At 41.3% G+C, this 27,295-nt stretch overlaps 1 protein-coding gene across 3 annotated transcripts in view; it reads right to left on the minus strand.

Moving 5' to 3' along the window:
• Positions 1 to 27,295, minus strand: part of PLCL2 (phospholipase C like 2) — a 186,916-nt gene that overhangs the window by 9,499 nt on the left and 150,122 nt on the right. For 2 of the 3 annotated variants that reach the window (XM_055320857.1, XM_055320858.1), the window contains one exon: positions 8,079 to 8,188. In XM_055320857.1, coding sequence (XP_055176832.1) covers positions 8,079 to 8,188 — 110 coding nt within the window. Of the gene's footprint in view, positions 1 to 8,078; positions 8,189 to 26,579; positions 26,673 to 27,295 lie in introns of those variants that run through there. The other variant, XM_055320859.1, reaches the window with a different exon arrangement.

Raw genomic sequence — 27,295 nt, forward strand, 5'->3', positions numbered from 1 at the left:
GATCTCCGGATCATCAGTCACCTCAAGTTAGAGCAACAGAGCAGAGTGGCACATGCCTCTTTCTGGGATGTTAAATTCATCTTGAGTGTTTCATGATTTTCTCCTGTCCTATTGGCTTCCCCCAAGTTCATTCACATGTTGAAGGGGTGGAATGTGAACTGTATATAAACTCAATCTCTCTGCAGCAGAAAGGGTTCACAGGTACTGGCCAAGGGGATGAGGGGCTCTCAGGGTGTGAGAACAGTTCTGGAAACATAGCTCCGAACCCCTGGTTTTTCCCTTAATCCAAAGAGATGTTTCAGTTGTATGAAGCAGTGTCTGTCTGGATCACACAGGTATGGTGGGTGGATCCCAAGACTCTCCTTGCACCTCGGTCCCCTCCCCCTTGCCAATATTTTGGCTATTTCATCACATTGACAACCGTTCCTCAATTTCACAGTGGCTGTGCTCAAAGGTTTATACAAAGTTTAATTTAAATTTTTACATTTAAGATGCAATTTATATTGAGATGTCTCTCACCTCAAAAGCAATTTTACATTTCACTCAACAAAGATGGAGGCTGGAGAGCTCCCATGGGCTCCTAGGCAACACCGTGGAAACAGTGTGGTGTGTGAGTTGGGCCCAGACAGATGGGCAGGAAAGGATTTCAGCAGGCCAGAGGGCTAAGGAGGACACTGACTTCCACACGTGACTCTAAGACTCTAATAAATGATGCCTTTGAGGCCTAACCATAGCTTAGTAGCATGATTTCTACACTACTAAGCTTTCTGAGCTCCAACTGTGGTTACATCTCTCTCTGATAATGGAAATGGCCATAGGAAGGTTTAAATTTCATGCTAGTGGGAGCGCTGGCCCCCTGCAGTGGGATATAACTTCATCTGACACAGAGCTGGTGGGTCTGGTGGCAGAGGTGGCGTGAAGGTTTTTAGGAGCTGCCACTGGGAGCTCTAGACAGTGGAAGTGAGCCATGACTTAAGCACAGGAGACAGGAGGTCAACAGAAGGTTCCAGGTAGCAGGACCCAGAGCAGAGGGGAGGGTGGTATGCCTGATGTGTAGAGAGAGGAAGCACAGAGTAAGGGGATGTTGAGGAATCAGCAGGGCCAGGATCATGAGCATGGAAGCTCCTGAAAAACTAGTAAAAACAGCATACACAAGCACTTCCCTTGCACTGTTAATCTTTTAAGTACAGCTCCTGCATAATAATTAAACATTAGTTGAGAGATCACAAATTCCACAGTAGTGGGATCCAATGTCTGAGGTTTTACTGTGTTTTAAATGGACCAGAAAGCACAACCGGCCTAATGACAGACACTACTGTAGCGTGGTTTTCTGAGCTATGCTGAAGAGTCTTCACACACCAAATAGAGGAATGGCTTCCAGCCAGTTACAGATTTTTAGGAAAACAGCCAACATAATACACCTCCTATAATACATAAAATAACTAAAGGATAATACCACCAATAAAGAAAAGGAGCTGCACAAATACCATCACAGGAATTTTCGGACAAGAAACAAATGTTAGTGTTCAGGTCTTCAAGGTAAGTACTGCACCTCAGGTAAAAACGAAGTTGAGATTAATGTGTTACCAGGTGCAAAAACCGTCTGGTTTAATTATTTATTTTTGGCAGAAGTCTTATGTTCCTTTTTTTTTTTTTTAAAGATTTTATTTTTTTTAAGGTTTATTTATTTATCATAGACAGAGAGAGAGAGAGAGAGTCAGAGACACAGGAGGAGGGAGAAGCAGGCTCCATGCACCGGGAGCCTGACGTGGGACTCGATCCCGGGACTCCAGGATCGCGCCCTGGGCCAAAGGCAGGCGCTAAACCACTGAACCACCCAGGGATCCCAAGTCTTATGTTCCTAAAGAGAAGAAATCTCTAATTGCTTTCAGGGTTTAGTTTTTAGTCTTACTTCTGAGGGTGGAGTGGCCCAGAACAGGGAGAGCTAGCTTGGCAGCAGTTCATCTGGAAAACACCACGGATCATAATAAGCTTCGTTTGAGTCTAGGAAATGACACAGGTGCTAGAAAATCCAGCATAATTTTGGCCTGTATTAACAGTATGATCATTTTCAGACTATGCACAAGATCATATTGACGACTCCTACCCTGGGGTGATTAGAGCACTGTGCATCCAAAGTATGGGGATAATTCTGGCTACCCCATCTTATGGAGGACACTGACAAACTAGAGTCCTCAGAAGACCAAAGGACTTGACGGGGAGGGGATCAGATGCCATCTCATCCTGGAATCTGCATAGGCTGAGCATGTCTGACTTGCACTGGGGAGGTCTAAGAGAAGATAATGATAGTTCTCAAAGGTGTAAAGGGATGTTGGAGGAAGAGAGAACAGAATTCTGTGCTGCTTTGAGGGTATTTCTGTAACCAGCAGGTAGAAGCAAAGTTACAGAGGGTTCAGATTCTATACACTGGATGGCTGAATATAACTCAAATTGCATGATGGTGGAGTAGGGCTGGCAATCTAGGGGAAGCAGCAGGAAGGTGGATCTGATGACTCCACAGTGTTGTGTCGCCAAGCCTCTACTCTTCTGAGGGAAAATGCTTCATTCTCACGGTTTGCCACTGTAGTACGCCATCTCCAAAGCAGCCCCCTGTAATTCCTCCCATCCCTGTCCAGGCATGCCACTGCATCCACTAAGAGGTGGAGTACACTTCCCCCTCCCTTGAATCTGGATTGGTCTTGGTTTGCTTTGGTCAATTAAACACGGAGGAAGCGGTCTTAAGGACCCTGGCAGCTTCTCCTTTTGTTTTCTTGGAATCTCGCAGCCATTTAGGAAGCTGGGGCTGGTCTACTGAATGATGATGGACCATGTGGGAGAGGAAGAGAGAGAGAGGATAGAGACCTAGCCACTCCAGCCATCACTGGTGAAATGCCAGCCATGTAAGTGGAGCCTTCTTGATCGTCCAGGCCAGCCCACCTCCCACCAGAACCAAGCCTCATAAGTGATCCTGATCAACACCAGGGGAGCATAAAAACCACCCAGCTGAGCTCAGCTAGCCCACAGAGTCATACAAAATAAGAAGTTGTATTACACTGTTAGTTTTGGCATGGTTTGTTATACAGCAACAGAGAACTGAAGTGGCCAGTCAAGATGGCTGTATTTTGTACTGTGTGATGGTACCTTTCTGGGCACAGTGGATTCAAGCAGGTAGAGAGCTTGATCCAAGAAGAATTTCACAAAAGGGGAGGCTTATAACTTTAGGATCACTAGTCTGGACGTGAAATGAAAAGGATAGGCCGAGTCAATGAGATTTCCTCTCTTTGTAATTTGAACTAGGAAATATGAGTAGATTGAGGACTCAGAATAAAAAATGCTAAGGTACAGTCAGGGCCAGACCAAGGCAAGACCAAGTCACAGAGCAGGAGGAGCCTCTGGCGGAGGGAGGAGGACAGAGCAGATGGCCACAGGCCCCCAGAGAGCTGCCCAGGAGCTGCTGGGCTTCCTGACCTCTTTACTCCCGTGAGGCTGGACCACAGCTTCTTGTCTCAGGGCTCCCTGACTTTCATGATCCCTTCCTTGAGCCAGCATCTTATCCCTCTTCTGTGAGCTAGCCTGCAGGAGTTTGGCTTCTTAGCACCAAAAGGGAACAATTAAAGAGGGGCTCTTCTATCATGAAATTCTACCATTTTGGGAATTGTTATAAATAGAAACAATGAAAGTGATCACCAGTTCAGTGAATATTTTAGCAAATGGAAAATAAAAGGAGAGGAACATCTTGATTACACTGGTGGGTGGAAAAATGTATTAACAGAATTTCCTTCCCACATTCCTGACAAAAGGAGCAAAAAGTAAAATTAGCAAACACACACACACACACACACACACACACAACACAAGCAGCAAACAAACAAAAGGGTATGACACAATTTAATAAACTTCTAAAATTCACAGAATTCACAGTGGCAATTCATAAAAATCCTGAAACTTCCAATAGCCAATCAGATTGAAAAGACACGAATGGAGTGTCCTTTTCTCTTTTACTTCTGTTTGATGGAGCAGAAGAGATGATGGGACAGAGGGTGGGATGAAAGAGGTGACAAGGGACAAGTTAGGAATAGGGCTGACACACATGGAGAAAACTGGATTCAATATATTAAACAATGATGTTCAGACAGTGCAACACAGGGTGCTCTGAGGGAAGACACACACAAACAGGGTTTGTGTCTATTTGGAGGGGTTCCCAGCTGCAGTGTGCATGGAGCCCAAGCAGAGCTCAGTGGTCCCACCGAGCTGAGGAGATGGGAGTTTGGAGTTCAGGGAGGCATGGCGGCTAGGATGGGAGGGACCGAGTAGCAGGCCTCTTAAGCAGTCACTGTAAATACCTAGGTCCACGAAGATAGAGGATGTGATGAGCACAAAGACGAGAGAAGTGGGAAGCTGGACAGGATTAATGGCAGAGTAGATGCTGCAGAAGATATAGCCATATTGCTAAAAAATGTAGAACTAACAGAAACTATTTAAAAAGAAAGAAAGAAAAAAGACCTTAAAAAGAAATGAAGAGTGTACCTGTCACTTCTGGGAAGGTATCAAGCAGTATATATGTATAAATGGAGTTATAGAAGCAGGAGAGAAAGGGTAAGACAGGAAAAAAAAAGATTTAAAGAAAAAAATGGCTAAAATTTTTTCCAAATTTAATGGAAACTATAATTCCACACAAAGAAGCCCAACAAATAGTAAGCAGAAAAAACATGAAGAAAACCAGACTAAGACTCATCATAATCCTTTTAAAAAGCTTTAAAAAAATCCAAACAAAAAGACGTTCAACCTTTATACATTTACTAGAATGGCTAAACTGACAATAGCAAATGTTGACATGGATGTGCAATAATCAGAACACTCATAACACTGCTGGGGGAGAGGATACTAAACGGGCTAGTCTGAAAGTAGTTTGGCAATTTCTAATAAAGTCTGACATACATTTAACCATATGACCCAGCTACTGCACTCATGGTATTTACCCAAGAAAACAAGAACATGTCCACACAAAGATCTGCATGTGAATGCTCACTGCAGCTTTATTCTCAATAGCTAGAAACTGGAAACAATCCAAACGTCCATCAACTAGTGAATGTATGAAAGAGTAACACAGCCATCAAACAGAATACTGTTCATCAATAAAAAGGAATGCATTGCTGAAACACACCTCAGCGTGGATGAATATCAAAAAGCATCATGCTAAATGAAAGAAATTAAATGAACTGCTGAATCATCTTTACTGTGAGATATTTATTTCTTATAAATTCATTTAGCTTCTTTATGGTTTACTTCTGTTAAACTAGGTAAAAATTAGTGCTTTTTAAAAAAATTAAAAAGAGTAATTACAGTAGGATTCCGTCTACTGGAGTATCTTATTTCACAATATCTGAGACACTAGTTCTTGTCAGATGTACCATTAAGAAAATAAGTCACTGCCAATTGAACTAGGATACAGTACACAAATGTCATGGACTGTAAGATACATACCAATTTCAAAGATGTCAAAAATAGAAAAAAGAAGTATGATTCAGAATCAATAAATGTATCTCCATCCATCCATTTATCATCCATATGCATCTAAAATATTACCCAAAGTAAGGTCACCTACATTTAATAATAGTTATTTCTCAGAGGGTTTGAGGTCATTTTAAAACTTTTATCTTTTCTACATTAAAAAAGGTTCTGCATAATGAAGATGCATTTACAAAAACAAATGAATAATTTCTATTAAAAATAAAAATGACTGGAATATGCCAAGGTGTCAATAGTAGATAACTCTGGGTGTAGTGATCACAACGGACATTTCTTCTTTGTTCGTTTATGTATTTTAAAGCAATTCTTAAAATTGCAAAACTAAACAAAGCAAGTAAAAATTCATAAGAACTGGGAGGAATGTCCTTACATGAAAGGAATTTATGGCAGGAGGCCTCCACACTGGGTGACCGACCGATCATCCCCTACAGGGCTCCCACCTCTCCAAGCTCACCACAAAGAACAAGTGGTCAGAAGAATCCAAAGGATCCAACTCCCTCCTGCCCCAAAAAGGCTAGTAGCTCAACTCAGACCTAAATTCATGTCCAAGAGGTCACTGATTCTCTTAAACAAAGTTAAAACTTGTGAAACACCCAGGAGTGGAAAAAGCCCTTTCACTGCTTGGAAATGACACACAGATCTCTCTAGTTCTTCCCCATTAATCACTCAGGTTCTACCAAACTCAAACACCATCAAGGGCAAATACACTGGAAATTTTAAAAAAGATCTATTATCCTGTCCTATATGTTAGTTTCCATATGAACATAAGTCTGAGGTGTTAATTCTCTCTCCTGGACATAACTCAAAAGAAAATAGGTTTAGCTATTTGCTTCAATTACTTATTTCTAAAATCTGGTATATTACTTTATGTCAGCTGTTTTTCATTAATATGTGCACCAGGCTCCCATTTTCGGTGGCTCTTAGCCAAGTGTGTCTCAGACTTTAATGTGCACAAGAATCCCCTGGGCTCTTGTAAAAATGCAGATTCTGATTCAGTAGATCTGGGGTGGGGTTTGGGAGTCTGCGTTTTGCACAAGCTCCCAGGTGATTCCCAGGCTTCCAGTTCTTAGACCACAAACGAGTAATAACAAAGATAGTTCACAGGTTAAAGTTTGGACTTACGGACCAAAGTAAGTCTGTTTTTGCCTATAATAAAACAAAAGCAAAATGAGCATTTGTTCTACCACTGGCTTAAATTACTGTGCTTTTTTTCTTGAGGTTCGCAGGAAATTTATTGTGTACCCCTATCTCTGAGTGGGAGTGAGTCAGCAAATTACAAAGCCAAATTCGGTTTCATTGTAAATTCTTCTATCTGCTGTTTACTGAACTGCAAACTATCAAAGGTAACTTCTAAGCAGAAGATTGAAAGATTACAAAAGAAAGCACATGTGAAGGAAGGGAAGCATTTTAAGAAGTCAAGAAATGATTTTAATTATAAAAATGAGTAGAGGTTTAACGTGAGAAAATGCAAGTTGGCTAGCTTTGGAAGGGTGACTTTTTATTAAATCACATCAAAAACTGTTGTCAGCTCCAGGAATGGATCTTTTAACTTGAGGGGGAACAGGGAAATTAAAAGAGGCAGCTGTGATAACGTCTTTACAGTTTTGACTTCAAGGGAGCAGAAAGTTTGGAGGGTGAATACCAGAGAGTATTTTAGATTTAGCGATCCAAGATCCAGAGTGAAATAATGTTTTTGTGTTAGATTATTCAAGTTCCCAAACACTAAGAAGAAGAAAAGTAAAGACCACTGAGACAAAACTTAACAGAAGTTTCAAGGTACATAGCTAGCATTATTTTAAAAATCATGTCACATCATACACAGCACAGAGAAAAAGGGAGAATGTATGGCTAAAGGCCAGCGGTAAATGCCTCTGAATGGTGGGACTATGTTCATCTTTGCATTTCTATTTTGACAGTTTCAACAATGATAATGTATTGCTTTTATAATAAAAAAAATAACATCTTAAAAATGGTCACGCTGAGGATGGAAAGAAGGAAGGAGAGAAGGAAGGAAGGAAGGAAGCAAGCCAGGCAAACAGATGGCTTTTCCCTCGAAGGAAAACTTATTTTAAACGGCAATTCCTTTACATATTTGTTTAAATTATGCCCCACATAAGTTTTTCCTATTTTTGTCCTGGGATCATATTAATATTAAGGCTGTGATTATACTTTAAAGCGTTAAATGACATTTGAGTAATTAGAATCTAAATTCTCAATCATTCCCCCTGTAATCACGCCATCTATTTCACATATAGCAACTGGCATTTCTAAACCTTATGATGCTTCAAGGATAGAAGCCAAGGTCCTTTCCCTTCCTATCAGAAGCCACAGTGGGCCAGCCATGAGAGCCCCGGTGCTGGCTCCATGCCGCACTGCCCAGCCACGTGCCTGCAGGTTCTCCTGAGGGCCGAGATCTCACTGGATTGCTGTGGGGTGCTATCGCCCCAGTGGCTGAGAACGCACGATGCAAGATATGTTGAACTAAAAAGGGGAAACATGCTGAGAAAGATGGCAACATCACCAGCACTGGAAACAGCGTGGCCACGTACCTTTAGGATGGTGATATTCCAAGTAAAGCTCTCCACTGCTTTTTGCAGTTTTCGTTCCTTCAAACCTTCCTTGGTGCCGATGCTGTGCAAGTGTTCATGGAATTCCATGGCTGAAAGAAACAAAAGTATTTTTACTTCCGCGTCCAACCTGCTGTAATGAACTGGCAATACTTATTTTTCTTGGTATAGCTAAAAGGATTTCAATCTCCAGTGCAATTTCACAAATGCACCTGTTAAGAAAGTAATAATTGAGGGCAAACACTGACAATTCGCTGTCTCAGCAAGGCGGAAGGCTTCTTAGAGGTCAGCAATCATTCCTTGCGGTTTTGAAGGGTGAACAGGGCACATTCATTCTCATTCTTATTTTAGAGATGAGGAATCTGAGGCTTGGCAAGGGTGAGAGATGGGAGGCTGTGGAGGGAGCAAGAGGAGGAGCTGGGACTAGAAGCCAGGTCTTTGGAACCTCAGAAGGCAGATGTCAGCTCTGCTGACACCATATTGGTAACTGGAGATGAAATGAATGCAAAGTAATGTACTTCCTGCCACAGAGAGTCAATCTGAGGTTAGACACCATGCCTATTGTGAAGGGGAGTGGACTGGGACAAGGACCCCAACCTTAACTCTGCATTTCCATTATGACTCTTTACCATAATTTAGTTAATCAAATGAACATTCTCTATTGTCATTCAAAATAGTCTCAACAATGCAATAATGCAGTAGTATGATGGTTCTTTTGTTGTTTTCATACCATTACAACTCATGGAATTTTATTTATTGAACTGCAGTCAATGATCCTACCTCTGGACAATGGGAACCCTTCAGACTGGTTCCTGAGTCCTTTTGAATGACTAATCAGCATTCTGGCACAAGATGCTCTAGACTTACCAAGTACATTTTCCACCTTGGCCCAAGAGCCAGACATTACTCCAAGGACCTCTGGATTCTTTTAGTGGGGAATGATATTTAAAGACCACAATCTGGGTGTTAGAAATGCCCATTTTTATGGAGTTTTCATTGTTTCCTAAGGCCTTTTCTTTGGACTGATCTCAGACACATTATTTTTAAAAGGGAAGAAGAAAATATTGCTAATACTTCTATGTTTTAAAGATTTATTTATTCAAGAAAGAGAGAGCACATGAGCACTAGTTTGGGGACTGGGGGGAGCAGAGGGAAAAGAGAGAGAATCTTTTAAGCAGATTCCATGCTGAGTGTGGAGCCCAATGCAGAGCTCAGTCCCAGGACCTTGAGATTATGACTTGGGCCAAAACCAAGAGTTGGCCACTCAACCCCAGTGCGCCACCCAGGTGCCTGCTAATATTTCTAATACAAATTTAAGTGTACAAGGTTTTTACTTATTTTTTTAAAATTTTATGCTTATTTGTGTCTTTTAGGTGGAAAATCTTAATTCCTAACCACATCAACCTAACTATTAATAGTAAGACTACTAAATCTGATTTAAAATCTACATTTGGGGAGAAAGTCTTCAAAGAGTATCTCATTAAGAATGTACAGTAAGAATATTGTGTTCTAAGATCAGTCCAAATCATTCTTTTCTCCATATCGTTATGTCACTAACAAAGTCCAATTAGGTTCATTTATTTTTTTGTGGGTTTTTTTCATTCTCTGTGTTTGTGTGATGGGGCTGCGCTTTTATGGATGTAATTTATGATCATGTCAAAGCTTCACATGATTCTGAAGTCAAACCTCGTATCGAAGCGTGCTCTGGTAAGTGTTGCTTCCTCTTGGTGTCTTGCACCCTGACTCCTCCCTTCCCCCTACACATTTCTTGCAGTTTTTAATTTACCTTTTTCCTGTATTGTTTCTCCTTGAAAATATATGCAACTGTGTATGTATATCCATGATCTTTCCTTTCTTGCACAAAAATTTTCTGTACTTGGTTTTTGTTTTCTGTACACTGTTTAGAAGCACCCTGCTCTGTACTTTGGTTTTTCCTCATGTAACTACATAGTGGATGGAGATCACTCCATGTCAATGTGGAGAGCACACCTTCGCTCATTTTTTTAACAGCTATGTGGACTGCTTGAGTGGATGAACCAGCATTTATTTTAATCAGGCTCCCCGATGGATACTGGGTTGTTTCAAAAGCATTTGCTGTTACAAATAACACGTAGCAGTTGTAATCTCTACAAGACATTTCCTGTCCTCTTTTGTGGACACTTACTATTCAGTTGGGCATTCCAATTTCTAACTCCCTTTCTATGCAACACCATTTCAAAGCAACTCTTTATACTGTGATTGACAGCAACTTTATTTCTTAGTGTCTTTAAACAGTAAGCAAAAGCTGATGCATATGATAAATACAGTAAAAGCTGCCAATTTAGTCTTTTTTTCTTCTCCCCCCACCCTCACTGAATAGAAACGATGGTTCTAATTCCTGCCAATAAAACTTAACATAACTGGTTTCAAGAAAGAACAGTAAAATTCATTACATAGTTTAGAAAGCTACCACACTAACCACTCTCCTTTTCCCAAATTTCTCTCTTGCCAGTGATGGTACCTGAGAACATCCCAACTTGATTAACTAAACCCACTCCACCATGATGGTGACCTGGCTCAGATAGCAGGCTGCATTCCCTAAATCTTGTTCTGACTTTTACTGAATGTACTTGGCTTAGCTTACTGCAAAAACAAACAAACAAACAAAACCCTAAAAACAAACAGAAATAACCATGAGTAGGTAGCAATCTTGTTCCAAAACCCTGGTGTTTTGCTATAGCATTTAATTGGATGCATGGGCATGTGCAAATGCATCCACACACTCTTTTTCCCTGGTCTCATCTGGGAGACTCCACCCCCCCCGCCCCCCCGCGCCAGAGAGTGCTGTGATGACTTAGACCCACTTCTTAGAACACGGCCAGGTGAAGCCTGAGAGGTGAGACCTTGATGTGCTGGCTTTCTGATAAGATTTAATACTGGGCTTTGGCAAGATCTGGATTTCAGGATGGGTCATTAACACTCATAATGCTTCTATTCTAGCTGTCATGAGGCACGATAGCCTTATAAGCATCACCGAGGTGTGGCAGATGGAATTCATGAGTGGAATACAGGAAAGAGAGGAGACACAAGAGAAGTGGTAGGGCAGTAGCTCTCTATAAACAAGAAGATAAACAACTGCATGGTCTTTGAGGGAATGCTGAGCTTAGACAAACATCTACCCTCAATTTTAAGAAGCTTTCTGAAGGAAAGAAGAACTCATGGCCAGAGGCAGTAAAAGGACAGGCTGCCTTGAGAAGGACTGAGGACTCAAGGAAAAACAGTTAAAATTATAAAAAATGATATCAATACGGAAGAAACAGGGAAACATTTAAAGAAATAAGGGTAGCAGAATACATACATGCTTGCTGTCTAAAAAGCTCCTATTTTACATGTTTACTAAAAAATGAGACTACATAATTCCCTCTTCTCTCTCTTCATGAAATATCAGTGGTCCAATCAAAGTCCATAGGGAAGTACAAAAAGTATTACTAATGAGATTCTTTTGAAAATGCACACAAAAAAAGGTGACACGTTGAAGACTGGAAAAATTATGTTAAAAATATAAAGCCCAGCAAAAAGAAAAAAAAATACATGTAAACCCGAAACTTTAAAAAGTGACCAAGACTATGGGTCCCACTGTTACTTATTTCATTATTTGGCTTGCAGCATAACACAACGGTTTCATTAAAAAATTTTATATTAATAACTTATAGACTGATCTTTGAAAACACCTGCTAATCCACTGATTCAAGGCTTACACTGCTTTTCTTTAAGTAAATCAAAGGATTCTGACCTTGGCCCGTATAATACAACGGTACCTTTCACTGCTCCCCAGTGATGTGCAAAGCCCAGGGCAAGGACTAAGGGCACCAGTGAGGGAAGCAAAAGGAAACCGGCCAGGTGCTTTTTACATATATTACAGAAGAAACATGGAGAGGAGCCATAGTACGTTCCCAAGGAAATGGGAAAGAAGGATTTGAATACTGTTTTGCCTGAGCCCAATGCCCCACGGTTTTCCAACTACCATGAATTATTTCTAATCAAGAGTCCTTACCCTTAATATGATCTCATGCTATGGTTATGTGTACCCAATAATCATGCCATGAGGCAGAGTGCTGTAAGGGCTAATGCACAGGCACTGACCCAGTTCTAAGGGAATATGGAAGGGCAGCAAATGAGATTACGCATTTGAACTGGGTCAGTCCATACATAACAAGGAAATCTAATTATATTAGATGCAAATTGCATTATTCCTCTGATATTAAATTATCAGGAAATCTACTCTAACATGTCACAGGAGGTCTTTTTTGGTTCTTTACATCAACATGGAGTACAAAGAACCTGTCTGGGATATATGTTAAGTAACTTTCTCTCTATTTTCCAAATTATTTTCAGCAAGGAAACATTAGCCCAATGAAAAAGTCTTTATCTTATTAAGAAATGTAAAAGCACTACCTCTTTTCTGCCCATAAGTTATGCCATTCTGTCTAAAGAGCAGAGTGAGATTTAAAGTAGCTGGTGAAAATCTAATAAGCAAAACTTTTGAGACCAAGTTAGCACCTCTCTCACCTCTGCCCCAACCCCCACAAGGAAGCCAAATTGTTTTTGTTTTAAAACTCCTTTTCTCTATTTACGGTGTGAGGGGACTTCTGACTCTTGATTTCGACTCAGGTCATGACCTCTGGGTCATGAGACCGAGGCCCACGTGGTGCTCCAAATGGGGCATGGAACCTGCTTCAGATTCTTTGTCTCCTTCCCCCTCTGCCCCTCCCCTGCAGGCTCTGGTGTACACCGGCTTTCTTTCTCCCTCAAAAAAAAAAAAAACAAAAAACAAACAAACAAACAAAAACCCTGGCTGGCTCAGTTGGTGGAGCACATGACTCTTGATCTCGGGCTCATGAGTTCGAGACACAGGTTGGGTGTAGAGATTACTTAAAATCTTAAAGAATATTTTATTGTGTGTTTTTCATTTCAGGAATGTTGGTTTATTTTTAATTGTGTTGTTTAGTTATGGGGCAATAAACACATTCTTTATAACGACAAAAAAAAAAAAAAAACACAGGGTGTTAACCAGGAGTGGGAAGAGCCCTGGGTGGGCCAGGAGCTGCTGCACCTCAGTGGCTGCAGTTGAAAGGAGCCAGGAGACGGTTAGGCAGGTGTCACAGTAATCTAGGAAGCGTTAAGAGCATGTGGCTCCATTGTTATAGAGACACTGTGGCGAAGGATATGGAGGATCCTATAAGAGGATCATAGCCAGGCTTCACAGAGAAGTCACACCAACGCTGGGGAGTGGGTCCCAAACCTCACTGTACAACAGAGTCACTGGGGGCGTGTGTTTAAAAGGCAGGATCTCTGCTTCTCCCCCAGGATCCCAGTCAGAAGGCCTGTGGCAGGTCCAGACTGAGACATTTTTAGCAAGTACCCCCAGAAGATTTCCATCAAGGGGGCTGGGGATCACTCCGAGGAAAACCAGATTCGGAGGATGAGGAGATGAGAATGAGAGAATGAAAGTGATGATGAAGTTGGAGAGAATGTCCAGCAGGTCTGAGAGGGCCAAGATCTGAGGGGCATTTCAGAAAAATGTAAGAATTACGACACTGCCAAGTCCATCTATCCTGAAGGAAGGTAGCGGGCAGGGAGGGTGAGGGAGACAGGAGGGCTAGCAGGCATCACAGTCAAGACTCTATTTTTTTTTTTTAATGACTGCCTAGCCACTCGTTTTTTTTTTTTTTTTTTAATAGTTGGATATAAAGGGTCTCATCATTTTAGATAATGAAAGTAATTCTTGGTACTTGAAGTAACACCACTAATTGGTAAGAGAATAATTTATTGATTATACACCATGTGTAGGTCATTTGGCTATATGCAGTGTTGAGCCCTATTAAAACCCATTGCTTAAATCTGTAATCCCATCACTTAAACCCATTCCTGACCATTCTGTGAAAAAACAGATTTCTAGAAGTATGGGGAACAAACTGAGGTACAGGAACTAGTGCTTACATTATCAACTCACTGGCAGCTCTTTCATAAAGAAATATTTATAGTTTTGTTCTGGAATACAATGGCTGAGTTTAGAGGCATCAGTACAGCAAACAGGGTGAACAGCATTAAAATGATGATGTGAGGATACCTAACAACTGCTGCTTTTTAAATCAATGCAAAAATAAACTCTGTAGGAACACTATCAAAGCAGGATTTTTGAACTAAGAAACAAACATTATGCATGGGAGATTTAGGAGGCTACAAGGTCTGTGTATTATAATGTAAAATTTTACAGGATAAATTACGAACTGATCATTTAAGACTGGATTGAAAAATAGAAAATCAGACAAACCAATTTTTCTGAAAACCTGAGTAAGTCTATTCTGTGTTTTCACTTAAGTGACCGGATGGAAAATGAGCAGATAATAAATATGCCGTAAGGTAGAGTTGATTACCCTTGAACCTACTGTAAAATTGTTAGCAATATAGAATTGCTATAGAGGAAAGTTACATAACAAGGTGGCCAGGGAGTCCTTTATCATCACTTCCTGCTCTTGATCTCTGCCAGCCTTAGTGTCCTGAATGAAGGAGTAAGAACACTGGACTCTGATTAAAGAGAGGCTATCTGCTTAACTCCCAGCCTCAGCAAGCAGGTAGCACACAGAGCTGGGGACGCAGGGCATGCCAGCAGCCAGCACGCAGCTCAACTCCACCCAGGGTGCCTCCTCTTACGTTGGTTAGAGACCCGGCCACTTCTAGTAGCTATTCTTGTGTTAGCCTACAGAGATTAGTTCTACATTCTGTTTTCTTCGCAACTACACTGTAAACCAAACTGACCTGCAATTACACAAAGTAAATAGCCACTGTTTGCATGTTCCTTGTTTACCAATTAGCAGGGCGTCTTTTATCTGCCTGTCCATATTACCAGTATATTAGAGTGAAAGCCCCACTGCTCTGGGATTCTTAAAAGGGTAAGAAGATGCAGAACCACCCAAAACCAGCTTCTCCTGAGAAAGTAAAAGAACACTGCTGCTGTCATCCCCTTAGCAGACACCAGAGTGAGGGCAGGCCCCACACACGGCCCTACCAGCACCGAGATGGCTGGCTGTGGAGATTTATTCACCCGGGACAACAGGGCTGAAAGAGAGAGCTTTTTAAGTCTAAAACCCAAGTATTTCTCATTGGTGAATTATAGGTAAAACAAAACAAAACAAAACAAAACAAACTATATGCTTCTGAAAATAATTAGAATTTTATTGATTCTGAGAAAATTTCTTTTGTGACCATCAGGAAAATCATTATCTGGAGGTTTCTAAATTGCAGATTTAAGACAAAAGGGTTCTAATATTCTTACGAAACATGGCTCTTAGCTTCTGTGGCCTGAGCATTGAGGTGGACTTAGAGAAAGCTCACAGGCAAGCACTGAAGAGAAGTGAGGCCGCAGGTTCTTGCATGTGTCCTACCGCTGCTTAGTGACAAGAACTCCCACTGTGAAAACAATCTATGGGTTCAAAAATAGATGCTGGGCCAATAATAATGAGGGGATAAGAAGTGGGATCTTTTTTCTTTCAGGAACAAGTTGTGTTTCCAGCATCTTCCAAATACTTTACTAACACAATTTATTCATAAATTTGTATATTTTAGAGCCATGTGTAGTTGTTCACAGTATCTTGTATTTTCTTTCTTTAGTAATGTCTCATATACTTGTCTGATTTACACTAAGTAGCATTACAAGAGCCTCAAATAAAACACAGCCTGGCTAACATTTGTAACATTTAGGGGCAACTATTAAGGTAGAGGAAGCAATCAAGATGCCTCAATTCCACCAGGATGTTGTCACCCAAGTGAGACAAGAGGTAACAGTTAATTTTGCTCAAAGAAATGGAAATCTTTGTAAGTTTCAATGAACTTCACTTGAAAAACCAATGCTAAAAAAAAAAAAATTAAAAAAAAAATTTTAAAAAAAGGGATCCCTGGGTGGCGCAGCGGTTTGGCGCCTGCCTTTGGCCCAGGGCGCGATCCTGGAGACCCGGGATCGAATCCCGCGTCGGGTTCCTGGTGCATGGAGCCTGCTTCTCCCTCTGCCTGTGTCTCTGCCTCTCTCTCTCTCTGTGTGTGACTATCATAAATAAAATAAAAAATAAAAAAAAATTAAAAAAAAAAGAAAAACCAATGCTAACTAGGTAAACTGACCTTTGCAAAGTATGACATGCTTTATAATTGCAGTGGGCTATATTATTTAAGAGTCAAAATACATGATGTGTCTGAGGCATTAAAATCTGAAGACTGTGAGTATATATTACGCAAATCCAATTAAGTGCATGGGAACACGGACCAAAGCCTGGGGGAAATAATCCAGAAAGCAGCGAATAGTCATGTTTCATGCACAGAGCTGGCCAGGTCTGCTGTGACCGCTCTTTTGCCAAAAGGATTGCCTTTGAGCCCTGGCTACTCTGTGCCAAAGAACCTACAATTAGGTTCCTCTGACTCCATAACCCCAAGTTTCTGTTCCCAGGGAAAAGATCTGAGTCACTTTTCTTCAAGAATGTTAACCAAGAAGAAAATCTGCTCAGTTTTCCTGGTGGTAATGAACCTGAGAATTAATGAAATGAATAGCTGGCCATCCAACAGCAGAGAAAGGATAAATAGAAAACCCATACTCAGGTGATTTCTGTGAGAGTACTGTCAGTTCTGGTCTAAGGGAATGGAAGACACAGGCCATGTGAGCAAAGAACAGGGCCATGTGTCCATGGTGGGGACTGCATAAATCATTTAATCTTTCCATTTATATAACTATAATATTAAATTTAAAAATTGGTATGGCCACACAAAAGTATATGATTCGTTTTTAAAGTTAAGAACATTTTGGAGAGCTGTCATTTCTTTCCATGTCATCTCTTGAAAATCTAAACAGCTAAGTTTTTTATAGTGGTAGGTATTGGTTTCACATTATTTTCCAATTATTATTTCAAAATACTTTATAACCTAAATATTTTAAAGAGTTTCTTTCTGGAAGGGCTTAAAGCTTAGTGACCAAAAATAAAAGGTAAAGCTGAAAGATTAAGTATCATGTAAAATTAATAACTGAGTGTAAATTTTCCAGAATGATATAATTAACTAAACACGTTACTATAAAACTGCAAAGAATGGGATGTAGGAAGTAGCCTCTACTAAGTTTCCTGCTTCCTATCACAGATAAACTTAGATGAAAACCAGCCAGCCATAAAAATAAAATAAAAACTTAAAAATATATGATATATACAATAAATACTAAGATATGAAGCTTTTGCCTGGAAGGGAAGGGAGACTCAGTCAGAAACATGGCATCATTTCCTCTTCGATTGAAATGGATGCCATTTCTTCTTGCCAAACATAAAGCAGATGACCTTTCAAACATTCTGGTTGGGATTTTCTCTACCAATCTAAATGATATGAATCTAAAATACAACATGCAGCACAAGGCTAAATATTTTTAGAAACAAATATAATTTAAAAAAATACTCCTAAGAGAGACATATTGATCTTAAACTTAAATACTTAAAGATTAGTTTTTCAACAGAAAATTTACTTTGCTGCTCTAAAAAGCTCACAAACACATCCAGTGAGAAATTTTTTTTTTTATGTGTTGAAAATAGAAACCACAAGCAAGGGCAAAATCTTTCAAATGGTGACAAAAGAAATATGTTATTTATATTTTAATTTATTTCAAATTTCCTAAAGTAGGTGTAGTGAGACATATTTCCTGGAAGATAGAACTCCATATAACACAGGTCTATTTGGGACCTCATTCAAGGGGATGATTCATTAGCAATATTAAAAGTACCTAATAAGTGCAGTCTGCCCGTGTCTTGTGGCACTTCAGAGTATCTTAAAAACAAAATACTCTATCTGGTTATTTTCCCAACTACTTTACATATAGCACCCATTAAAATATACAGCCTTTGTAAACTATACACTCTGCCCCAAAACCACAGGGGTCTTAAGTTTGTGTGTGCTGCTGACATGTGGGCATTTACACCATAATCCCCATGGAGACATGGAAATGCCTAATTATTTTTCATATAGCTCCAGTTGGTAGTCTCTTTTTCTTGGCCTTCTTTCCTATCTTGGCATTAACAAAAGCCAAATTATTTTAAGATGGATTTCTGAGCTGTTAAATCCCGTTCCACACGAGGTGGAAGAGATAAACCAGGTCTCTTAAATATATCCATGAAACCCAGATGGATGACAAGATCCCCAGAATGCCACATCCACAGCAGTACACTTTGTGAATGAATTGCACGAGGGAGGTTTTCCTTCCTCCGCCAGCCTGCTCCATCTGGGTGAATCTAGGTGAGAGGAAGTTGTATAACTTTCAGTTCTTGGTGGAATCCAAGTGCCACGCCACCATCCTCAACACGTGGCCATGTGATTGATGCACATGGGGTGGGGTCACGGGAGCAATGATGTGGTTATAGCAGGACCCTCCCCATTTCATTTCATTGAGAAGTAAAAAGGCCACCTTCACCCCCTAATTATACTCAAAGATTAGTTTTTTTTTTTTTTTTTTTAATCCTAGGACATCTTTGTTTGTATTGCCACTCTTAAATCGGATCCTTCCTCTCTACCACAGTTTGGCGCCTCCCTTGCTTTTTGTACCTCTTCTTATCTAAATTTTTGAACAGATAATATTGTGATATGACTCAGCAATCTGAAAAGTCTTATCTTTCCTCTCCCAGTCTCCTTGCTCTCTTCCCATCAGGCAACTGCTGTTACTCCCCCATAGGTATCCTCCCAGACGGATGTCCTCATAGGCACACTGGCCCTATTCTCCTACCCCACCTTCTAAAACAAATTTTAGCAAATAGCACACACTGTTTGCTTTTGAAAATAATGTTTTAATACACACACACGCACGCACACACACAGGATATATATCTCCTGTATGTATATATAAGATCTTCCTTATATAAGTGTATTACGTAGCATGTGTGGGTGCAGGTAAATGTATATATACAGGTTTATATTTTATTCTCTTTTATGGTAGCATAATGTTTTTTTATGTGGCTCTATCAGAATATATTTAACAAGGGCCCTCCTATTGAACATTTAGGGTGTAATGTTAAGCTTGTTCTCAGTAATGCAAAGAAAATTCTGTACATATTGTCCTTCCCCCAAGTATGTGATCATATATGTAGAATAAACTCAAAAAATGGAATTGTTGGTTCAAATTGCACATACTTATAAATCTGATGTCCACTGCCATATGGTCCTCCCTAGGCGTGGCCCCCCCACAATGGGACAGGTATTGGTTTCCCCTATATCCTCACCAATCCATCATGACCCGTGTGTGATATAACTCTGACGTCTTGGATATAAACATTTGGATCTGATGCATGAAAAGTGGCATCTCCTTGAAATACTTCATTTACTCAACTTCTAGAAGATCACAGTGTCCTCCTCCTTCCTGTCTGGCTATATCCTAACCTCGTGTGCTTGGTCTTACACATCTCCTCCCTGACATCTCAATGTTGGAGGGACAGGGCTCCATCTTCTCCAGCCACAGTCACTTCTTAGGTGATGTCGGGTCTCCAGCCTTAAAAGATACCTTTGCGTTTATGGATTCTAAACTCATTGCCTCTAGTCTGGACCTCTTACCAGACATGGAATCCAGCCAGGCATAAATTAAGATGTCTAAACCAAATCTTTAACGTTCCCTCTCGAGCCTCTCCTCCTCAGTTCCCCCCACCTCAGTAAATAGCAGTGTCCTCTTTCCAGCCCCAAATCCTGCAGTCATACGGACTTCTTTCTTTCCTCCTACCCCAAATCCAATCTACCATAAATCCTGACATATCCAAAATGTAGCTGAATATCCAGAACGTAACCATTTCACATCATTCCACCCCAACTACCATCCATCCGACCACAACCACAGACTGGGCTGGATTGTTGCAAGAGCCTCCTGAATAGTCTTCCAGCCACTGCTCTCACCCCATGCCCTGTCCTCATATGTTCTGCTGCAGCCACTCCTCTTCTCAGGCCTAGGAAAAGACCTCTCCTGTCACTGAGAACAAAGACAGCCCAGGTGTCTGGCCTACTGTTAACTCCAGCTCATTGTTAATGCTGGCTCCTACCCCTCTGTCCCTCCTTGTCCATGCAGACGCTGCAGCCACGCTGGCCTACTCATTCCTCCGCTGACACATGAATGCTCTCACCTCAAGGTCTCTGTGTTCACAGTCTTCCTGGGATCATCCCTTTCCCAGATGTTTGGAAAGCTTGCTCTCCACCTCCAATCATGCTTTTGTCAAAAGTCACTGAGGTCCTCCGTGAGCACTTTATTTAAAAGAGCGACCTTGCCTGCACTCTGCGCACTCTCAATCCCCTTCTCTTTGTTTCCGAAACGCTCACCACTGCCTGACACCTAAATGTTTTATTTATTTGCTTTTTGTTTATTTTCTGTCTTCCACAACTAGACTTCAGCTTCACAAAGGCAGGGATTTAGACGTTTTGTTCATAACTGTCCCTGGAACAGATCTGCATCTTTGATAAATGAGACTGAACATCTTTTCGTTTTGTTTTTAGTCTTTTAAGTTCTCTTTACCATAAAGAGTTCAAATTCTTTGCAAGAATATAGGATTGTTGGCCTTTTTCTTACTGATTTTAGGGGTTCCTTACATAGTAGGGACATTAGCTCTTTGTGATACGTATTGCTAACACTTTTTCTGTTTGTAGTTTTTGTTGGAACTTTGCTCCTGATAGTTTTTGCTATATAGAATTCTTTTCATGTAGTCTAATATGTCAAGTTTTTTGTTGTCATCCAATGTTATGTTCAAGCTTCTGGGTTGTGTTGTTTCCTGCCCATACCTCCAGCCTCATTTGCGGCTCCTGTCTTTGTCACGGCCACTGCTGGCGTGGGCTATCCTGTGTCACCCTGTGTGCACTCTTCTCCCTGCATGGAATTCCTGTCCCAACCAGCCTTGCTCCCAGACAAACCACCTGCCAGACTCACTCCTGTTCTGAGATCTGGTTCCCTGATCACCCCCGACAGAGTTCATCACAGGGCATGCTATTGTGGCTGCACAGCAGTGTCCTCTTACTACTGCATGACATACGCTGTGTAGGGGGGCTCTCTTCACAGGCACGTCTCCAAACACTCCACCTGGAGCCCCCTCTTTCTCCCCCCCACCCCCCAGGGACAAGGAGCCAAGTTCCCAGCTTCTGCCATACTGGGAGTAAGGACCTCATAAGTAGTGAATAAAGGAATGAACTAATAAATGCAGCATTTAACATTCAATTCAACTCAACATATATCTGCTCAGTATCAGGCACTATTGTTGGAATTTGGGATACGTGATGAATAAACTCCTGCCTTCAAGTAGTTTATATTCGAGTTGCAAGAATATACAGTAAGTGAACTGTATGGTATCAGGTGTGCTGGGAATGCTTTTATGACTTGAGGGAAAGTAAAACAACCAGTCTGAATTACAGATTCATAATCATCTCCTCAAATATTCAGTATTTCCTCCCAACTCTTTCCTCCTGAGAGAACTCATCCAACTCCCATATGGATGATACCAATTCTATCTGTAAGCCTGACTCCATCCCAAGCTTCATTATAGTTGCTTCAACACTTGCTAGCTTTTTCCATTTGATCATCTGCTAAGGTCTGAATGTTTGCCTCCCCCTCCAAATTTATATTTTGTAATTTTAATGCCCAGTGTGATGGTATTAGGAAGTGGGGCTTTGGAGAGTTGCTTAGGTCATGAGGATGGAGCCTTCATGAATGGGATTAGTGTCCTTTTTTTTTTTTTTTTGGATTAGTGTCCTTATAAAAAGGATCCCAGAGAGTTTCCTAGACCCTCCCACCATGTGAGTACACAGCAAGAAGGTACTATCTATGAACCAGGAAGAGGACCATCACCCGCCACCATATCAAATCTACTGGCACCATAATCTTAAGCTTCCTAGCCTCTAGACCTGGGAGAAATAAATTTCTGTTGTTTATAAATAAACTGTCCAGTCTGTAGTATTTGTTATAGCAGTGCCATCCTACTGTGATCATGCTCACCAAACCTGAAACAGACCTTCACAATCAACTCTTTCCTATCCTGACATTGCAAGCATCCCCATTCCATTGCTGGAGGGAGCAACTGAATGCATAGGGCAAAGGGCAGAGTCCCCAGACCAATGAGTCCCCAAGCCTGTCCCAAACTATTTAGCACCCCCATCTATAGCAGTTTCCTAAAGTATTCCAGACATTGACAGGAGTTGAAACAAAGGCTTTATAACTATGTACCTTCAGGACACACTGAGTTAACCTGGAAGATATTTAGCATGCTAATGTGTACTGAGAATCTCCAAAGAGGAATCAGTTTTGTTATGAGAATTTGACGATGAGATCCTTTGCTGAGAAGTATGACTAGTGTTCCTTGAATCTATTTTTGAGAAATGCTGTCCTAGAAAGTCAATCCCAAATACTTTGTCCTTGAATTAAAAGGCTTCCATCCTTTGAAGCCAGCTCTAGTTCCACTCCTAATTTCTGAGGCTACCTAAAACAAATAACTCCCGTTAGCCAGGACAATAGATTTCATGTGCACAGAAAGCACACTTTGATAATGAGAACTTCTACACTCTGGGCAGCCTCAAAAGCCCTGTTCCTTCTGCTCTGCCTCCATGGATCCTCCATCCCCTCAAGTCCCTAGATTCAAGTCTACCTCCTTCCCTACCAACAAAACCTTCCGGGCTTACCCCTTTCTTTAAACTTCAATTGTACTTATTATTTACACCATGTGCTTCGTTGTGACCACAACCACACTTAGAAATACCATTAATATGATGATGTGGGGAATCTTAAAATGGGATAGGTGATGGGTACAGGAGACAGAGGGGTGTGGTGAGGCAGAGGGTTCTAGAGACGGAGTGCTTATTTTGAAACTTTTTTGTTCTGAATTGGCCTAGTTGTCACCTTTGTGATCATTCTCTCTATTCTCTCTAATCAGCAATGAAGGTTCCTTTTGGTGGAACAAAAGGACAGGTAGTGCAGACTGGCCTGGCCACTGCAGACCTTGCAACTTCTTGGCTTCCCATGGCTTCACTAATTGTGAATTAACTCAAGTGCCTGGGGGAAGATCTGGCAATTCAACACCCATTCTTTAAGAAGAGTACAGATGCTGAGGGTCCCAGAGAATTTATGGGGTCTGACTCCAGGTCTGTATCCCATCTTCAGAGAGGTCACTCTTCGGCTTTGATGTTAGGCATTGATATTCCCTCTTGAAACTCATGCTGATGGGCTGCACTTTCAGTATCCCCATGCCCCTGGATGGGATTACTTGTTTAATCTTGTAATCTTTTTAAGTAACTGTAATCAAGCCATTCCAAAATTGCTAATTAGGTAACTGGTCTTAGGTCACTGCATTTCAGAAGATTTTAGAAGTGGTCAGGAGAAGATCAAATACTCCAATGTCCCTTAGAAGGAGAAAATAGAGACAGAAAGGGGTAGTGAATAACCCAATATCACACAGCAAAACACAAGAATACAGGTCTCTGGATCCCCAGGGAAGAACCTCTTGCCTCTTCAAGACACAGCTGCAAAACATCCTGACACAAATGAAAACAAAAGTTATAGGCTCCCAGGTCTCTATTTGCAAACTTTTTCAAACAGAACATTTGTGAGGTGCTTTCAGGATAAATCTTATAGATGCTTCTGTTTCCTGTGCTGGGTAAGACACTGATGTGAACAAAGCACATGATGGATGGTGACAGGTTGCTTATCTGGTAACCCCAGCCCCTAGGAACACACTGAGATGGGAGGAGTTTGCAAAATAAAAAAGGAGCAATCAAACCCAGGCCTGGTCTGATGCTCGGCTTGTTCTCTCCGTGTGGGAGTGCATCGGTCTCTCACCTGCTTTTAGTGAGACAAATCTATCAAGCTTGGGCCACAGGGGAGATGCCAACTGCTCAGCAGACTAGAAGCAGCAAATTAGAAAGGAAAGAAAGAGTCCAGGGTACTAATAGGCAGTCGGATACAGTACAAATTAGCAGTAGGAAGTGAAAATTGAATGGAAGTAACAAATAAACCATTAACCCTGAACAGGATCTGAGCCGACAGAGAGGGTTAGGGGCCCTCCAGGACATACAGGCTCCTGGGGGACTTGCCATTAAACTGCAAGATAATAACAGAAGCCTCTCAAAATGACCCTCAGTCACCAAAGTTCAGATTGTTTGCCAAACCAAATTTAAGGAAGCAGGGATGTACAGAATCTATTATAGAAAGTATTCCTTTAAAAGGATTAAAACAAAGGGTAATGAAAGCTTTCATTATTTGGGGAAGTTAGCTTATATCCCACTTGGTAATGATGCGACCCTGCCATGCATGAGAAGCCCACAGAGCTTTTAGAAAAGGAACTTCTATTTAAAAAGCTCTACAGTGGGCAGGGGTTTCTTTCATTGAGAGCTTGATCTTCCTCTGTCATTCAAAAAGAGGGCAGAACCAATTCTCCTGCTAGAAGAGGAACCAGGCTCTTGTGCGCCCCCCCAACCCACCCCCCACCCCGCCCCAGACACCCAGCCATCACCTGTGCACTGTGCCCACCCACGCTGCCAGGGGGGCCAGCTGGAGATCTTGGCAGAAACCTCACCTAATCACTCAATGCTGCCCCTCATGCCTTGGGACTATGGCCCATGTCTTCTCCTAGAACATTCTCAGCCAGGGACTCCTGTGGCAGCTTCTGGTCCTTGATTCCTTCCTCTTTTTTTTTTTTTACTTTAATCATTTAAATTAAATTTAAATTTATTAGTAATTTAATTTTTATCAAAATTATGCACATGGTTTAAAGAGCCAAATAGTTGTTACCCATTCCCCTTTCTAGAAGTAGTTATATTCAATCCTTCTAGCTCAGTTTTTTGTTTCCTTTTTTTTAATGTGTATGTCCATATTTCTAAGTAACATGTTTATATTGTTTAGACTTTTTTTTTTCCTCCTGCGCACTATCTACTTAACTCCCCAAATGAAGGATGGAAACTTTGCTATTTTAACATCTCCACTGTCGGGACACATGTAATCTTCCAGCCTTCTGGGGTCTAATTGCTCCCTAACCCAGCTTTTGGACAGTTCTCTTTTATCCCTACCTTTACTCCAACGTGCCGGGGTATCTGAGCAGGTGGCAGGTGGAGGTGGTCTGCAGTGTAAACCAGACTGCCTGCCTGTGCCCAGCTAACCAGCCTCAGATTCAGCTCTCTTGTGTCACCTAAGTCAATTATCACTTATTCCAGTGTTTTTCAGTTTCAGAAATTTTGTTCCTCACATTTTTTTTGTCCTTCTGGGTTTATGCCTTTAAAAAAAACCAAAAGCAACAACAAAAAACCCTTACTGTCATTTTAATGAGGTTCAGAAGGGAGGGGAAATTAAGTGCATGTGTTAATTCACCATCTTTAACAAGAAGTATGTCATTGATTTCTTTTTCCTTTCCAGACAGCAAATTATTTTCCATTTAAATTCACCAGATAAAAACATCAAACTCACTGAAGCAAAGCAGTTAGCGTTTTCTTCTACATCATCTTTCTATCCTTTACGAAGCAGATCAATGCAGCAACTAAAGAGGAAATTAAAATTCAAAGATAGGCTGCCATTTTTGGCCAGTGTAAGAGAGAAAGAGGTAAACATTGCACAGTGAAAAAGACTTTTCCCCAGAAAGAACCTAGCTACCTTTTTACAAACTTTCTAAAGAACTTTTATGAAGCACTTCTTAATGCAAATTCTTCTTCTGTAGGTTCCCGTTCGGCTCCCCTGCATGTGTTCCTCACCAATCTCCTACCTTGCTATTTCTTGGAAGAACAAGCATGCATTACATTAGGAGAGAGAGAGTGTGAGTGTGCTCACTTATGCTCATGGATTTATGCATACTCATGCTTGTGTAGCCATGCAGTTTATTACTTACCCATCTCTCTCCCTCACACATCGGCCCAGATCCCCTTACCCCACACCACTCCTGTACCATCCCACATCTCATCTGTCCCTCTACTGGCACTAGAGTGTGTGACCCTGCCAGAGCACTCCCACACTCTTGCCCCTGTCCCTGGGCGCCCCCTTCACTCCCTCACTCCCAAAGCTAGTGCCCTTCTAGGGCACTATGTCCTCATCCACTGCCCGATGGAAGCCAGTCCTCTCCTCCTCAGAATCTGTCTGAATGTCACAGCTTTCTGGAGTGTCTGGGAAGAGGGGTCCATGCCCTTTTCTGAGGTCAAGTTTTTCCTGACTGTCCTGGATTCCTACCCTCCTCACTTCTTCCCTCCTTACGCTCTGTCTCATCTTTTCATGTCTTCCTCTTCACTTCTTCAGTAGATCTTTCCTATTTTTAGGGACATGGCTTTCTTATAAAGATTTCCCTCTGACCCTCCAGCCCTCTGTGGCAATATTCTCCCCTTAAGAGAGTAGGTTCCGCAGGCTGCCCGAACTGCCCATCTCCTGGTTGTTCTCACTGTCCGCTCCAGGGTCCCCTTCAGGCCATCTGCCCGCCTATCCGTGGGCCTCTAAGTTCCTAGCCCACCCTGGCTGGGGGTGGGTCTTCACTTCTCAGCATTCTTCTCCTTCTTTATCCCCTTCTTCCTGAGAACACCATTGGCAAAACATATTTTTATCTCAAAAAAAAAAAAAAAAAAAGAATCACATAGCTGGGAGTCTGAACCTGTCCAAACTAGGCACGCTTTTTAACATGTGGCTGGAGGTGGCAGCGTGACTCCTCACTTCACTTAGCTGTTTAGAGGAAGGTTTATCTAGTAAGAATATAAATTTGTGATTAGGAGTTTGAAATGCTTCTAAAATAATCCTCTCTCACAGCACTCTGGTACCTGTATCTTCATTTTGTCATTGCCAGACTAAAGTTCTGCAAGCACAATACTGATTATTTATCAGAAGTAAAATCTCATGCAAATGTTTTTGAGCAATACAAATTAGCAATTCTTCATATGACTAATGACTATATGCCCTTCCGATAACTGTAAATATGAGAAACAAAAGATCAAGGACTCTAAAATAAGCACTTGGGATAACAGAAGGGCTGTGTAGGCAGTCAGCAGTAACTGTGAAACCAAAAGATAATCGTTACGTGCTTCTCAAGATCTTCAAACCCAGAGCAACACGAACCATTACACAGTGGTTATTCTTTTTTGCCCTCCAAGCAAAATTCTTAATAGATAAGACTCTTCAGCTTTTTAAATATAAGCAAATACATCCCTTACTGAAATTAAGCAGAACAACAACA

Source organism: Nyctereutes procyonoides, unplaced genomic scaffold (genome assembly GCF_905146905.1).
Source record: "Nyctereutes procyonoides isolate TBG_1078 unplaced genomic scaffold, NYPRO_anot_genome, whole genome shotgun sequence".
NCBI classification, from domain to species: Eukaryota; Metazoa; Chordata; class Mammalia; order Carnivora; family Canidae; genus Nyctereutes; species Nyctereutes procyonoides.